Source organism: Eurytemora carolleeae, unplaced genomic scaffold (assembly GCF_000591075.1).
Source record: "Eurytemora carolleeae unplaced genomic scaffold, Eaff_2.0 scaffold35, whole genome shotgun sequence".
Taxonomy (NCBI): Eukaryota; Metazoa; Arthropoda; class Copepoda; order Calanoida; family Temoridae; genus Eurytemora; species Eurytemora carolleeae.
Genome location: NW_019396166.1, coordinates 593,622 through 620,671, shown reverse-complemented (window position 1 = coordinate 620,671; position 27,050 = coordinate 593,622). Strand labels below are relative to the sequence as shown.

The 27,050-nt window shown below is 30.5% G+C and overlaps 2 protein-coding genes across 2 annotated transcripts; both read left to right on the top strand.

Annotated features, from left to right (window-relative positions):
* Positions 1–856: 856 nt before the first annotated feature.
* Positions 857–14,739, top strand: LOC111696958 (uncharacterized). Its single transcript, XM_023466776.1, has 14 exons — positions 857–925; positions 1,287–1,357; positions 2,306–2,388; positions 2,868–2,945; positions 3,770–3,810; positions 4,901–4,942; positions 5,390–5,450; positions 5,788–5,882; positions 6,217–6,289; positions 8,696–8,769; positions 9,973–10,052; positions 10,417–10,457; positions 11,896–12,016; positions 13,755–14,739. The coding sequence occupies exons 1-14, from the start codon at positions 864–866 to the stop codon at positions 13,826–13,828; spliced, it is 996 nt and encodes a 331-aa protein (XP_023322544.1). The 5' UTR covers positions 857–863; the 3' UTR covers positions 13,829–14,739.
* A 6,187-nt stretch (positions 14,740–20,926) lies between these two features.
* LOC111696997 (synaptotagmin-1) lies at positions 20,927–26,909 on the top strand. Its single transcript, XM_023466846.1, has 8 exons — positions 20,927–21,024; positions 21,413–21,490; positions 23,590–23,656; positions 23,937–23,984; positions 25,346–25,423; positions 25,825–25,890; positions 26,460–26,537; positions 26,645–26,909. The coding sequence occupies exons 1-8, from the start codon at positions 20,975–20,977 to the stop codon at positions 26,825–26,827; spliced, it is 648 nt and encodes a 215-aa protein (XP_023322614.1). The 5' UTR covers positions 20,927–20,974; the 3' UTR covers positions 26,828–26,909.
* Positions 26,910–27,050: the final 141 nt, after the last annotated feature.

Here is a 27,050-nt window from a genome sequence, read left to right as displayed (position 1 = left end):
AACTTGAGTAAAACAAAAGGTTGGAATCCTGAACGTTTATTATGAAGAGCTACAGGATGTCCAACGAAACATGCCAGTTGGTGAAAAGTTTAAAATGTCTTTTTCCATAGTTTGTTAAGTTGTTTGAACCCCAAGAGAATAATATAAAAATGCTCATGCCAGACATATTATAGTAAAATTAATTTCAAAGTAAAATATGTTTAAGTAAAAGATTTGTTAACCTAAATAAACTGGAAAAAGTCTATAATATCTAATACAGTATATGGAAGAAGACATTCAAAACTATTCACAAACTGTCATGTTTCGTGGGACACCCTGCCTTTAGAAGAAGAAAAATGTTTGAATTTCTTATATGTAATTCTAGAGAAATTGAGCATTTGCCACAAACTCTAATATCGTTAGTGTAGTGTAGTGCCAGTGTAAACCTTTGATAATTCTAACTTAAATTAACTTATCTGATCTAACAGGATTCATATGTTGAAATATGTAAGGTTATATAACATTCCGTTGCAAAGATATATGGATCAGAGCTTGTGTCAAAGACACAATTCCATTATCTTTCTCTTATTTGTGCGTAAAAAAAATTAGCTTTGAGGTCATAAAGTCGAACCACAAACGTTGTATAAAAGAATTAAGCCTTTGCCACAAATTCTGATTGTATAATCCCTATATATTTGAAACCAAATGTCACAGACTTGACATATTTCAAACTATGAATTTTGTTCGATCAAACAATCTAAGTTTGAAATATCATTGGTTTTCATCATCAGATTGCAAAGTTATTGGGATTAGAAAATTTGCGTTTGCGGCAAAGACTTATTTCCTTTGACCGATATTTGAATTGTTTGATGTTAACTAGCTGTATGGCTGTTGTGGCAAACCTAATGTTAGCTGTGGTACTCTTATTTTCTGGAGAAATGAAAAGGTTTTGTATAAATTAATTTTATTATACGAATCAACAAACATTGATTTGTTATCTATTCTGAGCAAAGATAAGAGAGAGGGGTTGGTTGAAAACCCCATTTTTTTATAAACAAACAATTTGAAGTTTCAAAAACGATTTCACAACCCTGGTCCTCCTACTCGGCCTAGACATGCCGAAATACATAATTGTCTGATGTACTATATGTCACCATTTGATCTATACCTAAACTCCAGATTCCTTTTGAACCACAACTCTGATCTCTCTCCTTATTGCAAAGACGACGGATTACATCCCTTGTTTATCAAAATATTATATATACATTAGATTCATTAAATGTTGTCTTTCTATTCCATAATTTCAGATGGTCCCAGGGTTTGATGCTACATCAAGGATTGGTGGATTGTACTAGAGCTATCCTTCTCCTACCCCTAGGTTAATATGTAGCAATCCTTCCCCTAACTCTAGGTTAATATAGAGGTATCCTTCTCCTACCCCTTGGTTAATAACCACAGACTATATTAGAAAAAAAGAAATACAAATCTTTAAAAGAATATTGGTGTCTTCTGAATTTACTTTATATTTTTTTTTAAATCTCTTAATATTTAGTGATTTTACTTAATGTGTTGATTTAGTGAATGATTACTCACCACAAACACAAACTATAATTTTCTAATCATTATATCTTTGCAACATAAATATATAAAACTTCAATTCAAAATTTCAAATAGCAATTGTCTTATTCTGAACCACCAGCTATTTCTTTTGTATATGGTTTTGAAGTACCAATATTGTACTGTTAGAAAACGAAACTTACTGAAGTAATTTCAAAATAGGTTGCAAAACATAAATTTTTCAAACGAATGAGTTTTGGACGTTGGGCTGCAAAGATAAATGTTTTATGAAATCGGATTTTTTGTCAAAAACAAACTTTTTGTAATTTTTTGAAGTGCCCTCGATAAGTTGGATAATTGATATTGCGAACAACACATTAGGGATTTTCGTAATATTAGGGATTTTCAATATATATGGGATTTTCAATATATCAGGGATTTTCCTCGTATTAGGGATTTTCCTCGTATTAGGGATTTTCCTAATATTAGGGATTTTCCTAATATTAGGGATTTTCCTAATATTAGGGATTTTCCTAATATTAGGGATTTTCATAATATTAGGGATTTTCCTAATATTAGGGATTTTCATAATATAGGGATTTTCATAATATTAGGGATTTTCATAATATTAGAGATTTTCGTAATATTAGGAATTTTCGTAATAGTAGGGATTTTCCTAATATTAGAAATTTTCTTAATATTAGGGATTTTCGTAAAATTAGGGTTTTTCGTAATATTAGGGATTTTCAAAATAAAAAATCTATTTCAGCCAAGTCTATTTACTATTGTGAAGCAGTGGCAAAATGTTCTCTTGTGGAGACAGCGTTCCTTCTCCTAGTTACAGCATCTATGGTATACATTACATTATATTACATGCTCAGAAACCCAGCTTCGCCTGGACATTTGAGTCAACCCAATCAACAGAGAATGTTTAAACACGATAAAAACGTTCCAATGATTTTCACCTAAAATTTGAGGCAAATCGGTTAAGGGGTTCATGAGAAATGTCCAAACAAACAAACAAACATCATACAAATTATTTAAAAAAATTTTTACTAAAATGGTTTTTATACAGAGTTATTTTAAAATATATAATATGATATATTTATTTTTTATTTTTAAGGAATTTCAAACAATAGAGTGCCTTAATTTTTGTATTGTAAAGACAAATTTAATTCAAAATTTTAAATGCAAATAACATCCACAATTAGGTCTTTCGCCAATGATACCCCCTATCCCTAGGTTAATCTGCTAAACACAGTACTGAATGATACCTCCTATCCATAGGTTAATCTTCTAACCACTGTACTGAATATACCTCCTATCCATAGGTTAACCTACTAACCACTGTACTGAATGACACGCCTATCCACCCCCTTGATGAGGATGATTCCCTTACTATGTTTAAGGTAGAGTATGAAGGGGGTGAAAAATATATCGTCAAATTATTTTTGGATTACCTACAAGATCTAACTTTAAATTCGCATAAAAACTATACACATGAAAATGATAATATTAGCTCTAAATAGTAAATACCGCTTTATTAACATACATATTTGATTTTACAAAACAAGGAAATATTAATTGTGAAATGTGCAAACATTCATTAGAACATTAAGAACCCATGAATAATTTATAAATTTAATGTATTTATCTAATTAATCAGATTATTACAAATAATTTTATCCAAAATTAGATTAAGCAGGAACTAAAGCAAATAAATAGCAAGAAATAGAATACGTAGACCACTTTTTATAACAATAAACCGATAAGGCTATTTTTCTAGTAAAGTTGGGGTGGGGGGCCGGGGTTTTCCCCCCCCCCCCCCCCCCCTCCTATGAGTTGATCTTTAGCTTAATTATTAGAAGTTCTTTATTGTTTTTGATTTTTGAAACACCGGTCAGCCGGTTGACCGTCCTCCACCCTACCCTATTGAATACAAAAATGTTTTTGCAAAATTTGTTCACAACTATAATGAAGTAGAAAAAAGTGAAGAAGTTTAAGCGTTCTAGTGTGCGCCGTTTTTAATGTAAAACGAAAACACCACAGGGTGGAAAACAACTCTAGCCCCAATAGTAATGGATTAAACTTAAATGGTCGCACAAGAGAAGCAGTTCAACTTAGTTCATGTAGTTAAACTACTTCTAGCTGTTCATTAATGTTGGTTCAAGGGGAACAAAAGTAAAACTGAAATTAGAGTGAAATGAGTTTTAAAACATTATTTTAATTTTAGGAGAGTCCCCAGTGTGTTGGGTTTGGAGTATTTATGATCTGGTAAGATGGATTTCTAATTTTTCTTTATAATAATTTAAATGTTAAAACTTAAACGATATGCATGGCCTTTTAACATTCATCTGAACAATAATATAGAAAATGTCGTCGTTTTTCTCGCTTGAACATTTATTTCTGAACATGTACAGTCCCTTTAAAGCCAAATGCAGGGTTACTTGAATTTACATGTACAGTCCCTTTAAAGCAAAGTCCAGGATTACTTGAATTTACATGTACAGTCCCTTTACAGCAAAATGCAGGGTTAATTGAATCTACATGTACAGTCCCTTTAAAGCAAAATGCAGGGTTACTTGAATTTACATGTACAGTCCCTTTAAATGAAAATACAGGGTTACTTGTATTTACATGCACAGTCCCTTTAAAGGATAATACAGGGTTACTTGTATCTACATGTACAGTCCCTTTAATTGAAAATGCAGGGTTACTTGTATCTACATGTACAGTCCCTTTAAAGGGTAATACAGGGTTACTTGTACTTACATGTACAGTCCCTTTAAAGAAAAATGCGGGGTTACTTAAATTTACATGTACAGTCCCTTTAAATGAAAATGCAGGGTTTCTTGAATTTTCATGTACAGTCCCTGTAAAGCAAAATGGAGGGTTACTTAAATTTGCATGTACAGTCCCTTTAAAGGAAAAGCTGTGTCTGCTGAAATCCATGGTAGTCCGGAACTTTTATCCATTTAAATTAAAACTGAAATACATTAGTTCTTTAACATTTATTATTCTAAAGTATTTAAATAAATCCTTTAATGGGATTGTTCCCAACACTCTTACAAGAAGGTGTGTCAAAGCAATTTTTAATTTTTCATTTAAGATTTATCAGCTTGTGTTTTCATGTTTGACAGTCGGATAATCGTAGAATTTCCATAAAATCTCTCAAATTTACGAAATAATTTAGGTTTCTAACAAAAAAAAAAAAAATATTTTCTGGGAAAAAGGCACTTAAGCCCTCAGGGACATATGTAAGTGTAAGATTGGCAGAGTTGTGTTTCTAATTTCTAAAATTGAGGGTCTGTCTCGAATTTTGTGAACTATCCTCTTAAATAAATCCTTTAATCCTATGTTTTAGGTTCAGTAGTATAACTATAAATCTAGGACCAACCTTTCTCAGGAGCAGTTCTTTAAACAAATCTTACTTGATCCTTCAATATCTACAACACAACCAAAATAGTCTTATTTTCTAAAGGAAACTAATCATATTAACTCGCAGGTTTTGTTAAAAAACTGATATCAAGACATGTGTATTGTGTACATCTTATCATTTGTAAAAATCAAGCAATTTTAACATTTTCAGACATTTTTTTAGCTTTAATTTTTAAACCTTCATAGCCATAACCGTTAAAGTTAGCGATCTTATCTTTTAAATGAGCTGGCCTTGAAAAATATGGCCATAAACTCGTACGTATTCAATTTCTAAACCTTGACTAAACCCCCAACCTTTTTAGGCATAAAGGTTTATATCGTACTGACTAATTTAAAATTAGAGGCTCTACTGCAAAAATTTATTTACAGTTAAAGTTTTTGCTTGCAATGAAAGTTTAAAAACTTGTTGATATAGTGGAGCCCTGGCTGCTCATGCTGATGATCAAATAAGAGAACCATCATGTCCCATTATACAGGTACAGGGTGTATCAGAAAAGGTTGAACGAGGTTATAAGTCATGTTATTTTGGACACCCAGTAGATACTTTGTACCCCGTATAATACAAATGATTAACTTTTATATATTCCCATCATGAAAGTAAAACATTTTTTTCCAACTAATTTGGAAAATTTTTGACAATAAGACATGACCACTCAATTTGGAGAAGACATGACCACTGAATTTGACTTTACAGATTCATCTATTATCTGATTGATTTATTGATTGATTTATTGATTGATTTATTGATTGATTTATTGATTGATTTATTGATTGATTTATTGATTGATTTATTGATTGATTTAAATTTTCTAGGGACCTTTCCGTCATTATATACTCAACCTTCTCTGGATTCTGATCAATCTTCTTTGCATTTTTCTAACAATCTACCATCTCCGTAAACTATACAGGTACTATCTCTAATATTATCAAATAAGTCTTCTATAGGACACTCCGCACCTCCTTTTCTTGTAATAACTTTAACTAATTGTTACTTTGCCTGCAGCCATATTTTTTCTTATAATATAAAATTGGCAATTCAGGGTTTCGGAGATTTTTCGTTTTCATTGTAAGTTTAAAAAAGCTTCAACATTTTTGAATGCACATTTTTAAAAATTAAAAGTTTTCATTGTAAATATACCGGGATAAACAAGTTGTGAGTTTGTTTAGGCTAATATTGTAAAGTTTAGATTCTTAAAATATGTTCTTACACATGATCGATATTGTATTATATATGCGGTTTAGGGATTTTACAGGATGCAGTGCAGAGACGGCTAAGCTGGTCAACTTCTTTACTCCTATTCTAAACCATAACCAGGTATACAAATAACAGCTAGCACACACAAAAACGATGCAAATTTTGCTTTTTACTTAAAAAAAAACTTAAACAAAAACAAAAACAATTGCAATCAAGGTTCTAAAATTTAAATGTCTAAGACTACACAAAAAGTATAAGTAAGTTAATGATTTAAAATCGAAGGCACAGTTTGAAAGACACTTGAAGACTGTTAAAGACAGCTAACGACAGTTAACGACAGTTAACATACTCAAGGGGCCTAAATATAATTTCACTTATTCTTCTACGTGGTTCAATTTTCTCATCTTCCTTTTTAAGACTAGTAGTTTAAAAATATATGAAATGTTTACCGATTCCCAAAACTTTAACTTTACGCTGAATTTTATGTAAACATAGATTTTGCACTATGAAACTTAAACAAAAATATACAAGTCAAATTCTTGTAAATTTTTATGTATACTTCCATCGAATTCCTAGATTTTTTGATGGAAGCTGAAAATAGAAACCTTTCTAGAGATTTATTTTAAACCCATTCAAGTTTATCTGATTTGGTTACACTTAGTTGGACCAGCTAGATTTTTAACATATTTTGATAAAATTAACAGAAAACTGAATGCATAACCAGCTATCTAATTTATGTACTCCTTATTAATTACAATTTTGTTTTATATATTGATTTCTTTATTTTAATACAGCGAACCTGTAGATCTGTGAACTAGGCAAGACGGCGTGTAAGCAATCTTGTGAATCCTTAAACTGCGAAATGTTTGAAAACAAACGACATATGCTTTTTAAACTATAAAAAAAAAATTTCCTAGCACCAGCTAACCATTAAATTTACAGCTCTAAGAAAAAACTATTTATTTGATCCATGAACAAAATATCACAATAAGGTTCAAATAAACGAAAAGATTTTGAATAAACTTAAATTTTGTTTAAAACATTATCAGAATGGTCGAAATAATTTTGAAAAAGGGTTGCAAAAAACGTTTTCGATAAGTTTTTAAGTAATTCTTCAGTGTAATGAGTAAAACAAAATTCACCGATTCTATTTCATCCGACCCTTGGAATGTTACTCCTTTTTATAATTGTAAAACCTGCTCGAAGTAAATATAAATTTACATTATCCTGAATTCTCCTGCCTGGTGTTGAACACTAACGCCAACTCATGATTGATAAATTCCTCTCAATTCAGAGGAAATATTCGATAATTTACGAGGGACCTGATGGTATTCCTTTCTATACATATACAAGGGTGAGTCAAAAAAAAGTGTGATTTGCGGCGCCTGGTGCAAAATTGTACCTTTTTTGTGCAACTCTCCTGTATTGTGTTTTTTTCTATATTTTTTGAAAATGAAAATCCGCAAACCTTTTTTTTCTCTCAAAATCAAAAGTTCAGAAAAGCAAAAAAGTGTATATAAATTATTTCAATCGAAATCTAAAATCTTTTAAAGATTGAATCAAAGAATTACACAAAATTTGCAAAATTGTAATGAGAAAATTCGCAATTTTCAGTTCTGGGCTAATTTTTAAGGAAAAGTAATTTAAATTCTCTAGTTCCTTTCTTCTTAGTTTATTCTAAAGTATAAAATATAGATTTTGAGAGAAAAAAAGGTTCGCGGATTTTTTTTGGGCCATTGAAGTACCAAAAAAAATTACAAATTTTCAAAAAATATTGAATAAACACCATACAGGAGAGTTGCACACAAAAAAGGTACAATTTTGCACCAGGCGCCGCAAATCACACTTTTTGACTCACCCTGTATATATAAAGGAACTGTTGACATAATTCAAGCGATCCTTCATTTAAAGGGACATATAAGGATCGAAACATCTGTCTGAATAACACAAAGGAAGATTGATGAATATCAAAAAGCGAAGAAAGCAAGATATTACAATTGATAGACCAAAATAATATTCTGTTAATGAGGGTTCACCAAAGACCATGAAACAATAATATTCTGTTAAGAGTTACAAATGACGGCTGGCCCAAAACTTTGAAGACAAATAGTGTGTAAATAGTGTGCGGTTGACCAAAGACTATGTAAACAAATATTCTGTAAAGGGTAATGTTAGACCAAAGACTATAAAGACAAATACTCTGTAAAGAGTGATGGTTGACTAAAGACTATGCACTCAAATATTCTGTAAAGGGTGATGGTTGACTAAAGACTATATGCATACAAATATTCTGTAAAGGGTGATGGTTGACCAAAGACTATGCACACAAATATTCTGTAAAGACTAAAGACTATGCACTCAAATATTCTGTAAAGGGTGATGGTTGACTAAAGACTATATGCATACAAATATTCTGTAAAGGGTGATGGTTGACCAAAGACTATGCACACAAATATTCTGTAAAGGGTGATGGTTGACTAAAGACTATATACACACAAATATTCTGTAAAATAATATTCCCTTTAGGGTGAGGGTGGTCCTGAAAGCATGCAAAATATGGAGAAGTATATTGCTAAGATTGAACGGGATGGTATTCGCAGGAAAACAACTCAACAAGAAATCTACCCATTAACCAAGAGAAGGGGAAGGGGGAGGGGGGGGAATTGACCCTCTAAATAAAAAAATCACAATAGTTAGAAAGGAATTTGGTTTAAGGGTTATTTGTAAAAACATCGTCTTTTTGTGGGTAGTCAAAAGCTACCCCCTAGAGATGGGCATAGAGATGGGGGTGGGGTAGAAATGGGCATAGAGATGGTGGGGTAGAGATGGGCATAGTTTTTGTAAACAAGCAAAATTTTTAATACTGAACAACATTTTTCGTGAACAATGATGTCGTTCTGAAATAAAGAATGATGGACAACGACTTTGATTGATTAGAAAAATGAAAAAAACTTTATTTTTTTTAAAACAAACAAAAAACAAAAAGTTTTTTACTGAGCAAACAATTTTTTCGAACAAATTTTGAAAAAATTATCTTTTTTTAATGAAAGAACAATTTTTTTAACAAATGATTTTACTGAGCAAACGATTTTACTGAACAATCATTCAGTAAGAAAGCAAACAAAATAAATGGTAAAATAACGAACATTTTAAGAATGAACAAAATCAATTTTGTCAAAAAGATAAAAAATAAACAAAATGGGCTTTTCACCACGAACAATATGATAAAAACCTAACTCACCCACCTCAAGGAAGGGAAAGGGATAAAATAAAACAGTATGCAGAGATGGAGGGTGAGGAACTTTTAAATAACTTTGAAATAGTTTTCTCCTTCTTAACTTTGACATTAAATATCTCGAGCTTCATAATTTCATGACAGAGAAATTTAATTTTGAATACTTTTAAACTTTTCAAAATTATCAAAACTAAATACTTAATTTAATTAAGGCTCTTTAGACAAGCATAGCCTGGGGAGCTAGGAAACCCGTAATTACCTGTATACCCTCACAAATAGACCTTAGAATATGGAGGTACTATGTATGTCAACCAGGCGCACATATATCATGTTAAATGTTATTATTGTTGGATAAGGGTCCAAATGTTTACTGTTATAACTCTGGCATACACCATGTGTTTTATGTTATTATTGTTGATTGATGGATAAGGGTCCGAATGTTTACTGTTATAACTCTGACATACATCATGTGTTTTATATTATTATTGTTGATTGATTTACTGTTATAACTCTGGCATATATTATGTTATATGTTATTATATGTTATTACTGTTGATTGATGGATAAGGGTCCGAATGTTTACTGTTATAACTCTGGCCTATATTATGTTCTGGAGTCCCGTCTTCATCATCACTCTTCTTAATCCAGGTAAATAAATTTTTAACAAGATTAAAAACAAAACAGATTAATTATGCTATTTGTCAAAATAGATAAATTTGTATTAATGTATTGCCATTGCAATACTAGTACTGATAGAGGGGGAGGGAGAAAGAGTTATCCCCTCCCTCTGGTCAGTGATTTTTCACACACCTTAAAAATGTTGGTTGAAATAAAACTATTCAGATCTGTTTCCCCTTATTTACAGCTATAACAAAATAAAAATAAACATTTTTAGCAAAAAAATTTTTTACAATTTTTCTTCCATAAAAAGTAAATTTTAGATTTTTGCACCCAAATGTTTTTTTCAAAAACTTTAAACATGTTTTAAATTTATTTCCTTGTGTAAATTAAGGTTGGGAGTGGAAGGAAGCTAGGAAATCAATGGCACATGAGGTAAAAATGTTGTATAACTATATAAAGAATAAACTAATTTATTAAATAATTTTGCGGTATTATTTAATTAAAAGAAACCTAGATTGGAATAACTGAAAATACGTAAAAAAGAAGTTTCTTTCAATGAGTTTATGATTGTAAAATGGAAGTAACGTATTATGGAAAAAGATTTTAACAATTTAAAAAAATATGTTTTTGATTTTTTGATTAAAAAACTTTAGGACAAGAAAATGAAAATTTTACTTTATTCAAGTTTATTAAAGATTGAGTATATCAGGCACAAAGAGATTTTATCCTTACAAACAAAAAGAAAAATATTTATTTGTTTTATTTGTTCTCAATATTCCTACCTTTTCAGAAGCTAAAGATAGATTTATTTTGCAATTCATAGAAACCCTTGACGGAGAGAAAATTATTTGAGAAGAGAAAAGAATTCGAGAATTGACAAGATTTCCAGAAATTAATAATGATCTGATTTTTCTTAGACATCAAATTGGTTTATATTTCTTTAGTATTGTGTTGCAAGTAAAAATGTATTTTTGTCGTTCAAAATCAATTAAACAAAAAACAATAAAAATCCTAGACAATCCAGATGCAGAAAAAAGAAAGGTTCTTAAAGAGAATGGAAAAACGACTTTAATTTTCTTGGAATCTTTGAATAATATTTTTTTTCCTTTTTGAGATTTTTAGTGCAGACATTTTTCACATTCTCTCATTTAAAAATAACAAACATATGAATGATGGAAAAATATAAGTTAAAAGCCAGTGGAAATTAAAGAAAGACAACAATATTTTAGAAAAAAATTGAAATTTTGAAAAAATAGTTGAATTATTAAAAAACACATTTTTAGTCTATGTTGCCCCCACTGAGTACCCATGGGTTTCCATCTTGTAAAATTTATTGAAAAAATAAAACTGATACATTTATTATATCTACTTTATCCTAGGTTTCTCAACATAATCTTTGGCTATAGTTGGCTAAATCTAATCATCTTTTGTGTTATCTCAAAGTTTAATTTCAAGATTTTTTCTATATATCAAATCTCATTATTTCGGAAACCCTATGTTCCTCTTTTGTGTAATCTTAAATATAAATATTCCACACTGTAAAAAAGTTTAAAATAGAACTGATACAAATATAAAATAATCCTAGGTTTCTCTACATATTTCTTGGCTAAACCAATTATTTGTGTAATCTTAATATTCAATTTTATGAGATCTACGGAACTCTAGGTGTCTGTACATTTCGCATTCTCTCATTCCTTACTTAGCTAATTCTTGAATAATCTTCGTTTGTGCTATTTAAAATATAAAATCAACACTGTAAAAATTATATTTTTCACATATCGCACCTCATTCACTCGGAATCCCCTGTAATCCTCTTTTGTGTAAGCTTATAAATGGAACTGATACCATAATTACATCTACTTAATTCTAGGTGTCTCTACATATCGCATTCTCTCATTCCTTTGCTAACCCGTTGATCCTTCTCACCCTGCACTCAGGTCTAAGAGAGGCAGGGTTAAACCTTCTCTCCTGCATCTGCTGCTCTGCAAGAGGTGAAGAAAAACATAAGGTCTTCTCTAGGCCAGCAGGGTCCAAATTGATAAATAGCGAGAATAAGTTCAACTACGTGGAAATAGAATATATTGAACCAGGGACTGAATTCAATGAATTTGAGAGAGATCTGCACTGATCCTACCTACAGGTGGTTTAAATCAGATCTGCACTGATCCTACGTACAGGTGGTTTAAATCAGATCTGCACTGATCCTACCTACAGGCGGTTTAAATCAGATCTGCACTGATCCAACCTACAGGTGGTTTAAATCGTAAACATCGATTCAAAGTTTATGATTCATAAGGATTTAAATCGGAGTTTTAGGATTTGAAGAGATGTAGTTCAACTGAGACTACGTAGTTCAACTACTTCTTGCTGTTCAATAAATCTGGTCTAGGGACAAAAAAAAAATACTCTAGCTAATAACCATTTTAAATCACGCTTGAGTTCGGAACTAATGAATCTCGAGAAAGAGAAACAGTTCAACTTTCCTTTACTAGTACAATTAAGCTTATTTATAAATTCTAACATGAGAACAAAATTTGTTTAAATTATTTATTGAATTAAGTACACAAAAAAGGGCTGGGAAAAGTTCCGTTAACAAAATGGAGGTTTTCGAAAATAAAAATGACAAACGGCAAAAATCGTTGATTTTTAAATTGTCAACGAAACGGGTTTGCTGTTTTCTAAAAAAAAAATTAACAATTAAAAAGGAAAACGAAACAGATTTTTTTAAAACTCTGTATTTCATTTTTTTCAGCCTTTAACATTAAATAAATAAATATATTTGTGTTTTGATGATTTAATATTTTTTTCTTCGTTACCGATTTCATAAACCGTTAAAGAAGTTTGTTGTCGTTAACTCTGTACATCTTGTTGAAAATTTTCCGTAAACGCCATTAATAAAATTCAGATCGTAAACTAACGTAAACATTAAAAAACAGCAAAAAACGTTAACGAAATGAAGTTTTTCGTTCCGTTCTTTTCCTCTGAAAATGAGAGCTAGTACCTCAGATTCTATTTTAATAACGTTAAGAACTAACTGTAAACAAAACTGCTTGAAAAGTTGGAACGTGCGCATCCCTACACATCAAACCTTTTTAAAATTGCAACATTACAAATTATAACAGTCGATAAAAATTTGCCTTACAATTATCAATTAAGAAATAACAAACCTTTTATCCTTTTAATGATATTTTAATTATTAATTAGTATCAACATAAGTAAAAAATACTGTTGAATCTTCAATAATGTCAAAAATTGTTGCGAAACTATTATAATCTTAAAATATTGAAAATGTCAAATTGTCGGAAGAATTAGAATTTGAAGAATATGAGTTCTGCAAATGTTGATAGTGACAAAAGTTTAGAAATTGAATGCAAGGTTTAATTAAAAGTTTCTCAAACATTTGTGTACCTCCATTCCGGACTTTTAAAATTAAAACTGTGTTAATGTTATTAACCCTGCTCCAGTNGGGGAATTTTCCAATAAGTTTCATTTTTTTAACAACTTTTTAACTCAAAAATTAAATAGAAGTTTTTTTTATAAATTGTATTATCCTTAATAAAGAATTGAGACCCTTCTAAACATTAAATATTCCTAATTCTATAAGTTCCCAAATGAGCTAAATTTTAAAACGTCTTTAACAACGTTTTTATAAAGCTTTTTTGTTAACTTTTGGAAATTTATGGTGATTTTAATGGTCTTAAAGGTTTTAATATTTAATTTTGATTTCAGGTGGAAACGAGCCACCAATTGAAAATCCTTTGCCCATGTCTCAACGACAGTCACACCATTTACTCTCTGTTTAAGCAAAGCAATAAAATGAATTGCTTTTGTGCTCTATACAAGCCAGCTTAAGATTTGCTCTCTGTTTTTGTCAGTGTTATACTTTTGCTCTCTGTTAGAACCAGAGCAATTATATAGTTTGCTCTCTTTTTGAACCAGAGCAATTATATAATTTGTTTACTGTTTGAACCAGAGCAATTATATAATTTGATCTCTTTTTGAACCAGAGCAATTATATAATTTGTCTTTTGTTTGAACCAGAGCAATTATATAATTTGTTTACTGTTTGAACCAGAGTAATTAAATAATTTGCTCTCTTTTTGAACCAGAGCAATCATATAATTTGTCTTCTGTTTGAACCAGAGCAATTATATAATTTGTTTTCTGTTTGAACCAGAGCAATTATATATTTTGTTTTCTGTTTGAACCAGAGCAACTTTATCATTTGCTTTCTTTTTGAACCAGAGCAATTATATCATTTTCTTTCTTTTCGATCCAGAGCAATATAATTTGCTTTCTGTCTTTACCAGAGCAGATTCATAATTTGCTCAATGTTTTTTCCATGGCAAATATATCATTTTCTTTCTGTTTGAACCAGAGCATTTAACAAATTTGCTCTATATTAACCCCAAATTAAGTTTATGATTTGCTTCTTGTAAGAACCATGAGCAGGTAGATTGATTTTTTTCAACCAGAGTTTTTTCATTTTACCAATTTGTTATCACAGAAATCCGCAAATTGCTTCTAAAAAATACAGTTTGCTATTTATTTCTTATTCCGGTAAGATCTTTATGTTTTGGTAATCGTTGATGAAACTTGAAATAAAACGTTGGCCATCTTTTCAATTGTTGATTTTATCTGTAAAATTCTAAAAGAAAGAATTTACCACCAAAAAGTTTTAAACTTTTATATTTCTTAGACTATTTGATCTAACAGAATTATAAATTTAAGAAGTCAACGACATCGGGTTACAAATATTTATTATAACATGTTATTTAACCAATTATATAAACGTTTGATGTAGTGATACTCATATTTGCTTAAAAATAGTTATTTTTTTAAATTTAATTTTCCCAAATAGAAATTTATTAAATAAACGATCATTATTATGTTCAAATCATGGATGATGAAATTCAAACAGTTTCACATTTAAATCTTTATTTTATAAATTGTTAATTTGCCTGTGAAAAGTATGGCGCTGAATGTGGTGCTCTTTGTCAGATGTTTTTTTTTACTTTGTTTTGGATCAATGTAATGCAATGTTTTCAAGGCAATTCTTCGCGTTTTACAAAGAAGAAGGTTCAAGAGAAGCGACATTATAGAATTTTTAGTTTGAACCGTCTAATTTTTGTAAAAGTACTACAAGGTCAGCTTAGTTTTGAAATTTTAAAACTCTTCATTTTTAGCCATATCCCGATTGGGCTATTTTTGTCAAATATAGATTGGGAGGGGAGATGTTTTCAACCCCCCCCCCCCCATGATTTTGACCTTGTTAATATAAGGGAGTGTGATGCATGTTCTTAGTCCAACTTTTCAAATCTTGCTCATAAAAACTTAGACCTCTAACTTCAATGGTTAGGATGCAGGGGAGTATTTTTAGAAAAAATTCAAAAGTAATTCGGATAAATGTTCAAAAATAGTTATTTTAAATTTCAACAAATATTAACATGTGACACAAATACATCCATTTTTCAAGGGGTTTTAAAATTTATTAATTTCAGCCCTGTAGCTTAATCAATAAAAAATGTCACCACCCTACCATCAAAAAACTAAATTTTGTTTTGTAAAATTTGTTCCCAACTATGATGTTAAAAAAGTGAAGAAGTTTCAGCGTTCTAATGTAAGTCGGTTTAAAGTTATTTAGAAAAAAAACACATGGTTGAAAACACCGCCCCCCCCCTCTCAATCTTGATAGGGTTAATGTTTTGAGCCCCCTACCCCTCCCCCAGGGTTAATCAGCTTTCACTACTGCAGACTCATTTGTCATACTTATGAATTTAAAGGAACTGTAAGTGTAATTTTAAGATGACAGTTCCTAATTAACTCTTGAAACCTTTGTCTGATCAAGTATAAATTAGATATCAATATGTTTGTTCCTTTAAACTCTGTATTCTAATTTGCGGTTTATTTCTCTGACAAATTAAATTGCTCATTGCTTGTTTAGAAGCAATTAAGATACTCTAGGAAATATACGAAATCTTCTTTCAGACTATATATTCTATTTTTTGTTAATAACCCTTTTAAGTGTAAATGCAAACTGCATAGTGTATTCCAAAAAAAGTGAAAGGGGGACTGAAGACAGGTTTTTATTGCGTTAATATCTACGCAAACATATTTATGTAATCTCAGTAATTAGGCCATGATTAAAATTGAAATAAAAAAAAAATTAAATCATTTTCATTTCTTCATTAAATTAAGCATAATTTGTAAATTGTTTTCTCAATATTTTGTAATAAATGTAATTATTGTCATATTATTATCGTCATACAACAATAAATATTTATGAATCTAATAAATGTTAGTAAAAATATTTGAATGAACATTCATTTTTCAGTTAAACTGGATTAAAATGAAATTTTTTAATTCCCATGTCTTTGCAACCTGATGATGTAAACCATTAATATTTCAAACTTAGATAATTTGATAATACAGAATTCATAGTTTGAAGGTCTTCTACATTTGGTTGCAAAGATATAGGAATTAAAACATCAGAGTTTGTGGCAAAAATTTAATTTAATTTCTTTTAATACATTTTTTTAGCCTTGAATCCGTTCTATCCGTTCTATCCGTTCTATCCGTTCTATCCGTTCTATCAGTTCTATCCGTTCTATCCGTTCTATCTATGTTTTGAAGTTTTATTTTCATGCTCTGCTATTCTTAAAATAATCCTAAAGCTTTAAAAATAGAAGAAATCATGAATATCATCAAAATATAATTTGAAGGATTTAATGAATGATTTTGTACATCTTTATGTGAGAAAACACGAGAAAAAAATAAATACGCTTTTACTCTTAATCTTAACACGATCGGGCTATTTTTGTCTAATGCAGATTTTATCTATGATTTCACCCTTGGAATTGATACCCTTTATATGTCCGGCCCTAGTCCAACTTTCAAAGACCAGATCATTAAAAAAATAAGAACTCTAACTTTTCTGGTTAGCAGGGAGGATTTTAAAAAGTACATAAAAAAATGTTAAAAGTGTTTTTTTTTACTCTTGACAAAACTATTAATATGTGGATTACAAAAACATTACTATGAATTTGAAAAGTGAAAAGGCTTAAGCGCTCAAATGTTAGCCATTTTAAAGTTATTTAGAAAAAACTCTTAAAGGGGAGGGGTGTAAAACACCCCTCTTGATACGGTTAAACCCCATTTGTTCCTTTTTCGTTTACGATATCGTTTTTGTCGACAGTATAGGGACTCGGCAGTAAGCATGATAGTTTTAATATTAACCCTAAACAGGCTGGGGGAGGGGACGTTTGAAGTTTTTTGTCCTAGCACTCTCATTTTTGACACTATCATCGTGAAATTTTGTGACGTTTAATGAATAGTAATTTTCAGGATCAAAAATTTTTTTTTTTTAATTGAAAGGGTAGGGTACGGGTCGAAAAATAGTCCGGTCTGTGAAAAAAATCTAAAATAGCCCATAACTTTTTTGTGACTAAAGCTACAGATCTAAAAACTGTATTTTCGAAAAGCCCTTGAAAAATGCATGTAGAATATCATGTGTCACACCTTTTAAGGCATTTTTTCCACCCTCCCTAGCACCCAAACTATCAAAGTTATCAGTCTATTTTATTTGATCTGGCCATGAAAAATCGGGCTTTTAACATGCATTTCAACCCTATACCTATTCTCTAAGGGGTTGTACAACTTTCAACTTTACAGTCTACATTAGCGATCTATAATCTTGTATATCTATGATAGAAAACTTGTGTGAATTATCAGAATTAAATGCTTTTATCCCCCTCGGATACTAGAGTAACACTGATGTATCTATTCTTGTTTACAAATACCACCCAGAGAGTACTGGTTTCAATATATACGCAGAGAATACGCAACAGCAAATAACTTTCCTAGCCTTATAACCTTGCTTGTAGATATGCACGATGTATTACGATGTATGATTTAAGAACTGATATTACTGCATACGTTCTGTATGAATAATCATCATGAATAATTTACTTTTATTTTTAGCATTTTCATAAGTTTTCTCAAAGCTTTCCTTTATCTTTTGAACTTAAATCCCAAAGTTGTAAAGGATTTAAAATTCTTTTGCTTTAAAGAAAGTGTTCGCGAAAAAAAATAGATGATTAGTTGAATTATGAATTGTGATATTTCTACATTATTTATCCAGTGGCCCATCAAACTAAAGAAATCGTCAGCTCTGGCCAATATGCGAAATATTTTGTAGGAAAATATCAAAAATTGTGTAAACATGTATTTTTACAACAAGGGGTCATAATGCAAAGACCTACAAGAGAGGAAGGAACAGAAAACCAATTTTCAAATCATCTATTTTAAGAAGATACAACGGTAAGAGAATAAATTTACATTCTCTATTTTAAAATTTGTTAAATTAAAATTTAAAAATGAATGATAAATAAAAATGAATAATAGTCTTTCTTTTTTTACCATTGATTCTAAAGTCAAAACTAGAGAAGCTAAGAGGTCACAAAGTATTACCAGAAATGTCACAAACATTTTCACTTTTATATTTTGGGCTTTAAAGGCTGTTTTTTACAATCGAATCAAATTTTATCCTAAGTGCTCTGAGTAGTCCTGACTAAAAAATAACTGAAGTATAGATTAAGTTTATTCAATTTGTTTTTACCGTCAACTGTAAAAATTAGACGTTTGTTTTAAGTTTTTGTTTTGTTTGGCCGATGTGTCATGTCAAAAAAGTCGCAATTCTTATTCTGAATTACGCCGTAGAGTAGCTCTTAACCCTATCCCTGCTGGTGTACTTAAAAACTAGGATACACGGGGGGGGGGGGAGGGTAAATTTGACCCTCATATAAATATGACAAATTATTAAGGGCCCGCCAAATAACTTTTTTTTGAAAATGCTATAAAAAAACTACTAAATATTTTCTCAAATTTCTTTTTTTATTTGAAAGTACAATCCTTCCGGTTAATAATGGAAAATAATTTCATTCAAATGGCCGCCTCGGCTGGCCATGCAGTAGCCTACACGATCGGTACAGTTAAGCTACACTCGATGTTTTGCGCCCTGTTACTATTATTTGTGGGGTGCCCTCAAAGATAAGTTTTACGCCGACAAGCCAGAGACAATTGACGCTTTAAAGGACAATATTCGTGAAGCCAATGGTGAAATACAGCTGCACACAATCGATAATGTGCTTAAAAATTGGACCGATCATGTAGGCTACTGCATTGAAGAAATCTGCAAATAATTTCAAAGAAAATAAGAAATTCAATATTATGATGAAAACGAAATAATTGATTCTAGTATAGATTTATTGACAAATTTCTTTTGAGAAATATGTTCCTAGCCATCTTATTAGATTACTGTGTAATTTTTACTTTATTTTACGTCGTCGTTATTTAATAATTATTAAATAATTTAAAAAAACAGATTCCTAAAACGTATCCACCCCCAAAAGTAGGAGTTTTGAACGTCGAATTTGCGCTCAAGCTCAGGATTTACAGATCTTTAAAAAGTCTCAAATGAATCCTAAAGAAGCTTTCCACAACACTGCATACTCAGTTCAACTACCTTACATAGCTGGTCTATCCCTTAAGCTGTAACCATGATACGAATTCATTTGAAACGCAGTTTAAATGAATAATGGTTTTTAGGCAGAAGTTTACAAACAGAGATAATTAATAATGTACAATTGTTGACAGATAACAGCAACACACCAGATAAACTTGAATAATAGGCCCGTCGGAATTCTGGTGCGGGGATATTTATTCTCCCCGGACAAATCTTTCCCGGTTGGCCGCAAACACAACACAACAGAGTAACCCTGTCTCAAGAAAATCGATAACAAAAGCTTTATTTCCTAAAAAATAACATAAATTATAGATCATGGTTACTTGTACAATGTAATAATAAATGTTAATAATGGAAAAAATCTTGATAAATGATAAAGGGTAACATTTTGTTGATCAGTGTTGAAGGACGTTTTTTTTTAATTAAAACTTCTGAAATAAATGACAGATGAATATTTAACGAAAATCACTAATTTTTCATATGAAAATATTCTTGATTAACTTTTATGGGTTCACAATAATCGAAAGTGTTTTAGGCTCCGTCCCCGGAGTACAAAGAAAATGGGGGCTGAAATTATTTGGTTTGGTGTCTCCGAGAGGGGATTTTAAGTTGAAGACGACATTACACAGAGGCCTTAAAGTTAATGGTTAACAATAATGTACTGCACGTTTACAGAATATCATGTGACCCGCGATATTTATTACATTTATCATTATCAAAATTAGCTTTTAAAAAAAAAAACATTATTTGACCCTATAAACGTGTCCTTTATTATCGCAAAGTAAACATTTCTGAGTTTACTGTTTCACTTAATTATTTAATTACTGTGAAAACTTTATTAGTTTGTTCCAGTCCTTTTCAAGCAAACAATCATAAACAAAATATTACGAAACAAAACATTTGAGAGATTTTCAAAAAAAACTACAGCTCACGGTTTCTGGTTAAAAAGACTGCAGACCTAATTTTAGAGTGGCAAATCTGATTGACAATGGTACCCTTTTAAGATTGGTTGTCTGGTTTAGGACGACGGAGCTATCCTTATTTTGCGAGGAGAAAATTGATTAAACTCCTATAGGGAAAATCTTTAAATTTTTTAAATGGTTAATCGGATATATGCGACCCTGAAAACGAAGGTCCACTTAAAATTGAGTCTTTACCAGAAACTCATATTTTCTAATCCCTATGTCTATTCAACCCAATGCTGTAAACTTTAGAATTTTCACAAAAAAAAGCATTCTAGTTCAAATGCTCAACGTTTGAAATATCAAATATGTAAACAATTAGGTTGCAAAGATTTAGGGATTGGAAAATTTAAGTTTCTGCACAGACTCAGTTTCTTCCATGAATATAAATGGCCGGATGCGCCAAAATGTATCAATCAAATAAATGAAACATTGTTTTGTTTTCAAGATAAAGAAAAAAAATTATGAGTTCTTCATCAAGGTCGTTATCATCCAGGGATTCTATAGATTCCAGGTATAAAATCATCTTAATGAAACAAATAATACAATTATTTTGCAATTGTAATTGTGACTGAAATTATAAACTATAGGCTGAAAGTAAAAGTCTTTGCTCTTTGTTCCAGACCTTGCTCAAACCCTTTGCTTACTGTAGTTATTTTGGTAAATACAAAACATGTAAATATAACAAATATTGCAAATTTTTTTTCCAAGTATAAATATGCGTAAAATTTGAACTGAAGGAACTTAGAGGTCACAAAGTCGTTTTATCTAACTTGGAGTGCCTTCCTTTTGTCAATTGGAATTAGTTTAGCTTTTGTTGTACAAAAATAAATATTCAAAATTGTCAAATTACTTTTTTTTTGAATCAATTATAGAAAAATGAAAAAATAATCTTTGCTTAGGGACGTCGGAACTGTAGGTTTTCACTCCCAGGACAGTTCAAGAAACTCCATAGCTAGTACAGCTTCAACCCAATCTAGGAAATTCATCAAAGAAAACTGAATTTAATACTAAAACAATAAATAAGAGTAAATGAAAAATATAAAGTTCTCGCTGACAAAGACTCAATTCCTTCTACGAAATTTTTAATAATTCATAATATATTTTAGATATATCGTTGATATTCCCGAATCTTAAACTGAACTTAAAGGTGCGTAATTCAAGTGACCCTCTATGCAAAGATAGTTATGCCGGTATGCAAACCTTTAATCTGATCAAAAATATGAAAGATTATTTCGTCTTTTTTCTGACTCAAAAAGTGCCTATTTCTGTGAAAAAAATGCAAAATTAAATTCGCAGAACAAACTTCAAATGAAAATAAACAATTTATAGAAACAAAAACATTGAAATTCATTTATACTTGATCAGATAAAGGTTTTGATGGTACCGTTGTAAATCAGGCATTGCCAGCTTTGCATATAGGGTCGCATAACATTACGCTTATAGTCCCTTTATAAGAGTAATATATGAAGTTTCGCGATGTTCAAATTTCACAAATTTTAAAATTTTAGATATTTGCAATAAAGCAGATTTGCATGAATAACTTTAAAATAGTTCACAAGGAATATAATTTTACTGACAAGAGGTGTGCACTTATATATACACAACACTCATCCAAATAAAAATTATTAGTTTTCACGTTCAACAGAATAAAGAAAAATCCTCAAGATAAAACCATTTACAGGAAAGAACTTTCAAAACCTGTCACGTGTTCATGTGCACAAAGGGGTTTAAAACCTGTCACGTGTTCATGGGCACAAAGGGGTTTAAAACCTGTCATGTGTTCATGGGCACAAAGGGGTTCAAAACCTGTCACGTGTTCATGGCGCAAAGGGGTTCAAAACCTGTCATGTGTTCATGGGCACAAAGGGGTTCAAAACCTGTGATGTGTTCATGGGCACAAAGGGGTTTAAAACCTGTCACGTGTTCATGGGCACAAAGGGGTTCAAAACCTGTCATGTGTTCATGGGCACAAAGGGGTTCAAAACCTGTCATGTGTTCATGGGCACAAAGGGGTTCAAAACCTGTCATGTGTTCATGGGCACAAAGGGGTTCAAAACCTGTCATGTGTTCATGGGTACATTGGGGTTCAAAACCTGTCATGTGTTCATGGGCAAAAAGGGGTTCAAAACCTGTCATGTGTTCAGGGGCACAAAGGGATTCAAGATCAACGTTTTCGAAACTCAACCGTCTTCTATGACCGAGGAATTTAGTCTTTGCCAAAAATATTCTTTCCCAAACAATCTAATTTTCTAAATCCTGTACCATTTCAAGCCATTGTCGTTTAGACCTTAGAAATTTCAAACTATGAATTCTCTCAGATCAAATAATCTAAGTTTGTAAGTTTGAAATATCAAAGGTTTACACCATCAAACTACAAAGATATTTACGTTTTAAAAAAGCGTTAATCATTGTTTGCTAATTTTATTTTTAGATTGAAGGCTTTAAAATTATAATCATAAAATCAACATAAATTCCAAACTGATTAACTAATATTTTGTACTGGAATTTTTATGAAGGATCATATAATAAAAGTAAACAAAATCAAAAATTATTATCTTTTTAACCCTATAAAGGTGGGGGGGGGGGTGATATGAATCTATGTATATTGTATAGGGGGGCTCCCCGCTCCCCCTAGAAAAAGTACATATAGAATAGGAGTAAGGTTGAAATGCATGTTCATAGCCCAATTTTTCTAGGCCAGCTTATATAGTTTGGGTGCTATTATATATTACATTTTTTTGTTTAAAAAAATTTTCAAAGGATGACACGTGTTTCTACATGCATTTTTCAGGGGCTTTTCAAAAATATAGTTTTTATATTTGTAGCTTTAGTCATGGGCTACTTTTGATATATCAATTACACAGACCAGACTTTTTACCGCTCTTTACCCTACTCTAAGAATAAAAAGAAATAAAAAAGTCCTTCAAATTTCTATTTAGTAAAAGTAAAAAAATTTCACGGTAATAGTTTAAAAATGAGAGTGTTAGGGCAAAACAAACTAGAGGGGGGGGGCGCCAAACGCCCGCCCTCCAGCCTGTTTAGGGTTAAAACCTTGATGAAAATTAATAAAATTTAGTGCCCCTCATAATCTTATTCATCCGAGGGGTAGAAGTAAACTAGGACTTGGCTGGATACATTTTAAGGTAATTTCGATAAAAAAGTTTAACTTTTTAATTTAAAAAAAATAATATATATATATATATATATATAGTGTATTTCCCGAATGACTGATTTAAAAACAAACTTTTTAAGAACGATAGTTTTTTTTCTGTACGGAAAATTTTATTAAACAAACAATTTTACTGAAAGAACGATTTTACCGAACGATCGTTCGGTCAGAAAACGAAAGAAAAATAAAAATAAACGTTTGCCGTCTCTATAGCCTGTATGAATATAGATTCTACATTTTTTCTAATTTTTCAGATTTGGAAGGAAGACCAACACTTCTTCGTGTGTGTAAAGGGTTGTGAGGTAAAAAAAAATAAATTATAGAAAGTTAAATAAAAATCCATTTTATTTTTTTTGTATAAAGCTTTGTTTTGGTCTTTAATACAGTAAGATATTAGAAAACAAATGATGCTTAAATAATTTTAAACTTTTCCAAAAGGAAATTTAAGCATAATATAAAAATATAATAATTGGAGAAAAAAGTTTCTCTTTTATGATAAATTACAAAAATTGATTCTAAACATATTTACTGACTGAATTTATTTGTGTTCCACTTGACCTGGCATTTTCTTGGTTTGATGAAATTGGCATGTTGCCATTTTAAAACAAATTACATTTTTAAAATTAAAACAATTGGATAGAACATCACGTCAAGATAAAGAAAATTGCATTTATGATTAAATTTCGTTTTTGAAAAGAACAAGAATGTTTTGAAATTCAAATTTGTAACCAGATATTGGAATTTGAGTTAAATATGTATACAGATAATGGAATTGAGTTAAATATGTAACCAGATAATAAACAATTGAGTTAAATATGTATACAGATAATGGAATTGAGTTAAATATGTAACCAGATAATGGAATTGAGTTAAATATGTAACCAGATAATGGAATTGAGTTAAATATTTAACCAGATAATGGAATTGAGTTAAATATGTAACCAGATAATGGAATTGAGTTAAATATTTAACCAGATAATGGAATTGAGTTAAACATGTAACCAGATAATGGAATTGAGTTAAATATGTAACCAGAGCTAAAAACTTTAGAATGGGATATCATTAATCCCGATCGGTTAATTAATCTGTAGATTGATAACTAAAGGAGAACAAGGATTATTAAATCAGAGCTGGGAACTTTTGATTTCTGGATATCGGGATTAATGCTTGATCCACTCTTTTTCTTTATCTCATGATTAAATAAGGCTTGTTCTTCTTTTGTTATTAATCTCCAGATTAATTAAATGATCGGGATTAACGATATCCCATTTAAAAGTTTTCAGTTCAGGAGATTTAGAAAAAGAGGAGATCAAGCATTGATCTTGATATCCACAATTCTAAAGTTTTCAGCTCAGATAATGGAATTGAGTTAAATATGTAACCAGATCAATTAATCTTAATGAAAAGGTTTACACCGACAGGTTGCAAAGCTATGCAGGTTTCCAATAATAATAAGAGTTTTTGGTAAAGACTCCATTCCTTTGGTACTCTCATACATATGCGAAAAATTAATAAAACTAGAGGTACTGATGGGTCACAAAGTTGTACCAGTATAGTCACGTGAATCTGACCTTCTCCTTCTATCTAGTTCACAGTAAAATATTCATGTTTAAGTTCCCAATGTTAATGTTTATTGGAGATTAGAAACCCTTTAACAATTTAGGAACTGCCATCCAAGGATTTCATCAGAGGGAGCTGTGATCCATACGTAACAGTGAAGGTTGAAGAGGAATCTTGTAAGGTTGATTATTTATTTTTATCAACATTTTGAGATTTATTTAACATTGTTTTCGTTTTCGAATAAAATTGTCGTTTTAACTAAATCTTAATTATAATTATCTCTTTATGTTTTACTGGTTAATCCATGAATGTTTAAAAAAATTAATTAACAATTTCCTTGTTCTTAGATATATATTTTAACTGCATTATATAATCATTAATCAATTGATTGATTACCAATTGATTTAACAATTAATAGATTAATATTATTGATTAATTCATCCTTAGTTTTTTAGTTTAAATCTTTGAAAACAGTTATTACTCTTTTTAGATTCATGATCAATTTATTAAATTCAATTCACTTAGTTTTTTCATTAATTTTTTTATCAAAAAAGCAGTAATATTTAAAAACTTTATTTCTAGCCATTGCGAACCAAAGCTAAGACGAAGAAACTGAATCCAGATTTCAACGAAACCTTTCAGTTCGACGTAAGTTAATTTTGTAATAAAAGTAAACCAAGAGAAAAAACAATTAAATTTTTTAATCAGGGAAATCATAATCTGTTTGTTTCATGTATCATAATATCTTTGTAACTTATTGATAATTGGATAGTTTAAATATTTTAAATCCTGCTGCATGCACCTAATATAGTCAACGATGATGAATTCCGTGGAATACCGCACAATTGTACACACTTCCGCACAATTCATCACACAATTCGCACAATTGTACACAATTCCGCACAATTCCGTAATTCTGCGCTGCGGAATTCAAATTGAAAACACTAGTTATTTGTGGTTGTTTCGAATGATCTTGAAATTTTTCAAATAATGTGAATAATGACACAAAACCCTATTGGTAAACTAAAATAGTAAGAATTTTTTAATCCTAATTATCAGAGGCGCAATCAAGGGGGTTGTTTCAATCCTCCCTCTCTGACCCGGCCACAGAGATTAAAAAAGGACAATTTGGGTCGGAAAGGGAAATTGTAAAAATACCATTAGATTGTTCTTTATTTTTGTAATTATGAATTTTGCAATGAAATAATCTACTGCAGATTGGTGAAAAAGATAGAATCACGTTGGCTCTCCAGGTCATGGATAAGGATCTCTTCTTTGATGATTTTATTGGCGAGGTAGGCCATTTTAGAACTTGGGTAAAATATAAGAAAATATTCTGAAAAATTGGATAATTTTTTTTTGATGAAACTAAACATTTAATCAAGAAGATTTTATATTCTAGATCAGGGTAATTATTGAAACAAATCAGCTGTTTCACAAAATACCACGTGACTCAAATCAGCAGATTGCTGAGTTACCAAGGGGCTCAAATAAGCTGTTCGTTGATGACATCTGGACTGAGCTAAACCCAAAGGATGCCCAGCCTGTGTATCTTAATGATATCAAACAGTATTCAAGGAAATAAACATATGTGAACATATGTGTTTCTTTGATGTTCATTAAGTAATTACGTAAAACTTTAAATATAATCTTATTATTGCTTTTAATATTGATCAGTTCTGGATAAATCTTAAAACAGATTTTTTTAATTCCAAATTTTATAAACTTTTCATAAGATGTTCGTAGGCCTTATAAATTTTCACCAATGCATCACTTGCAAAATGTTAACCCGAGTCATAGGAAACTAT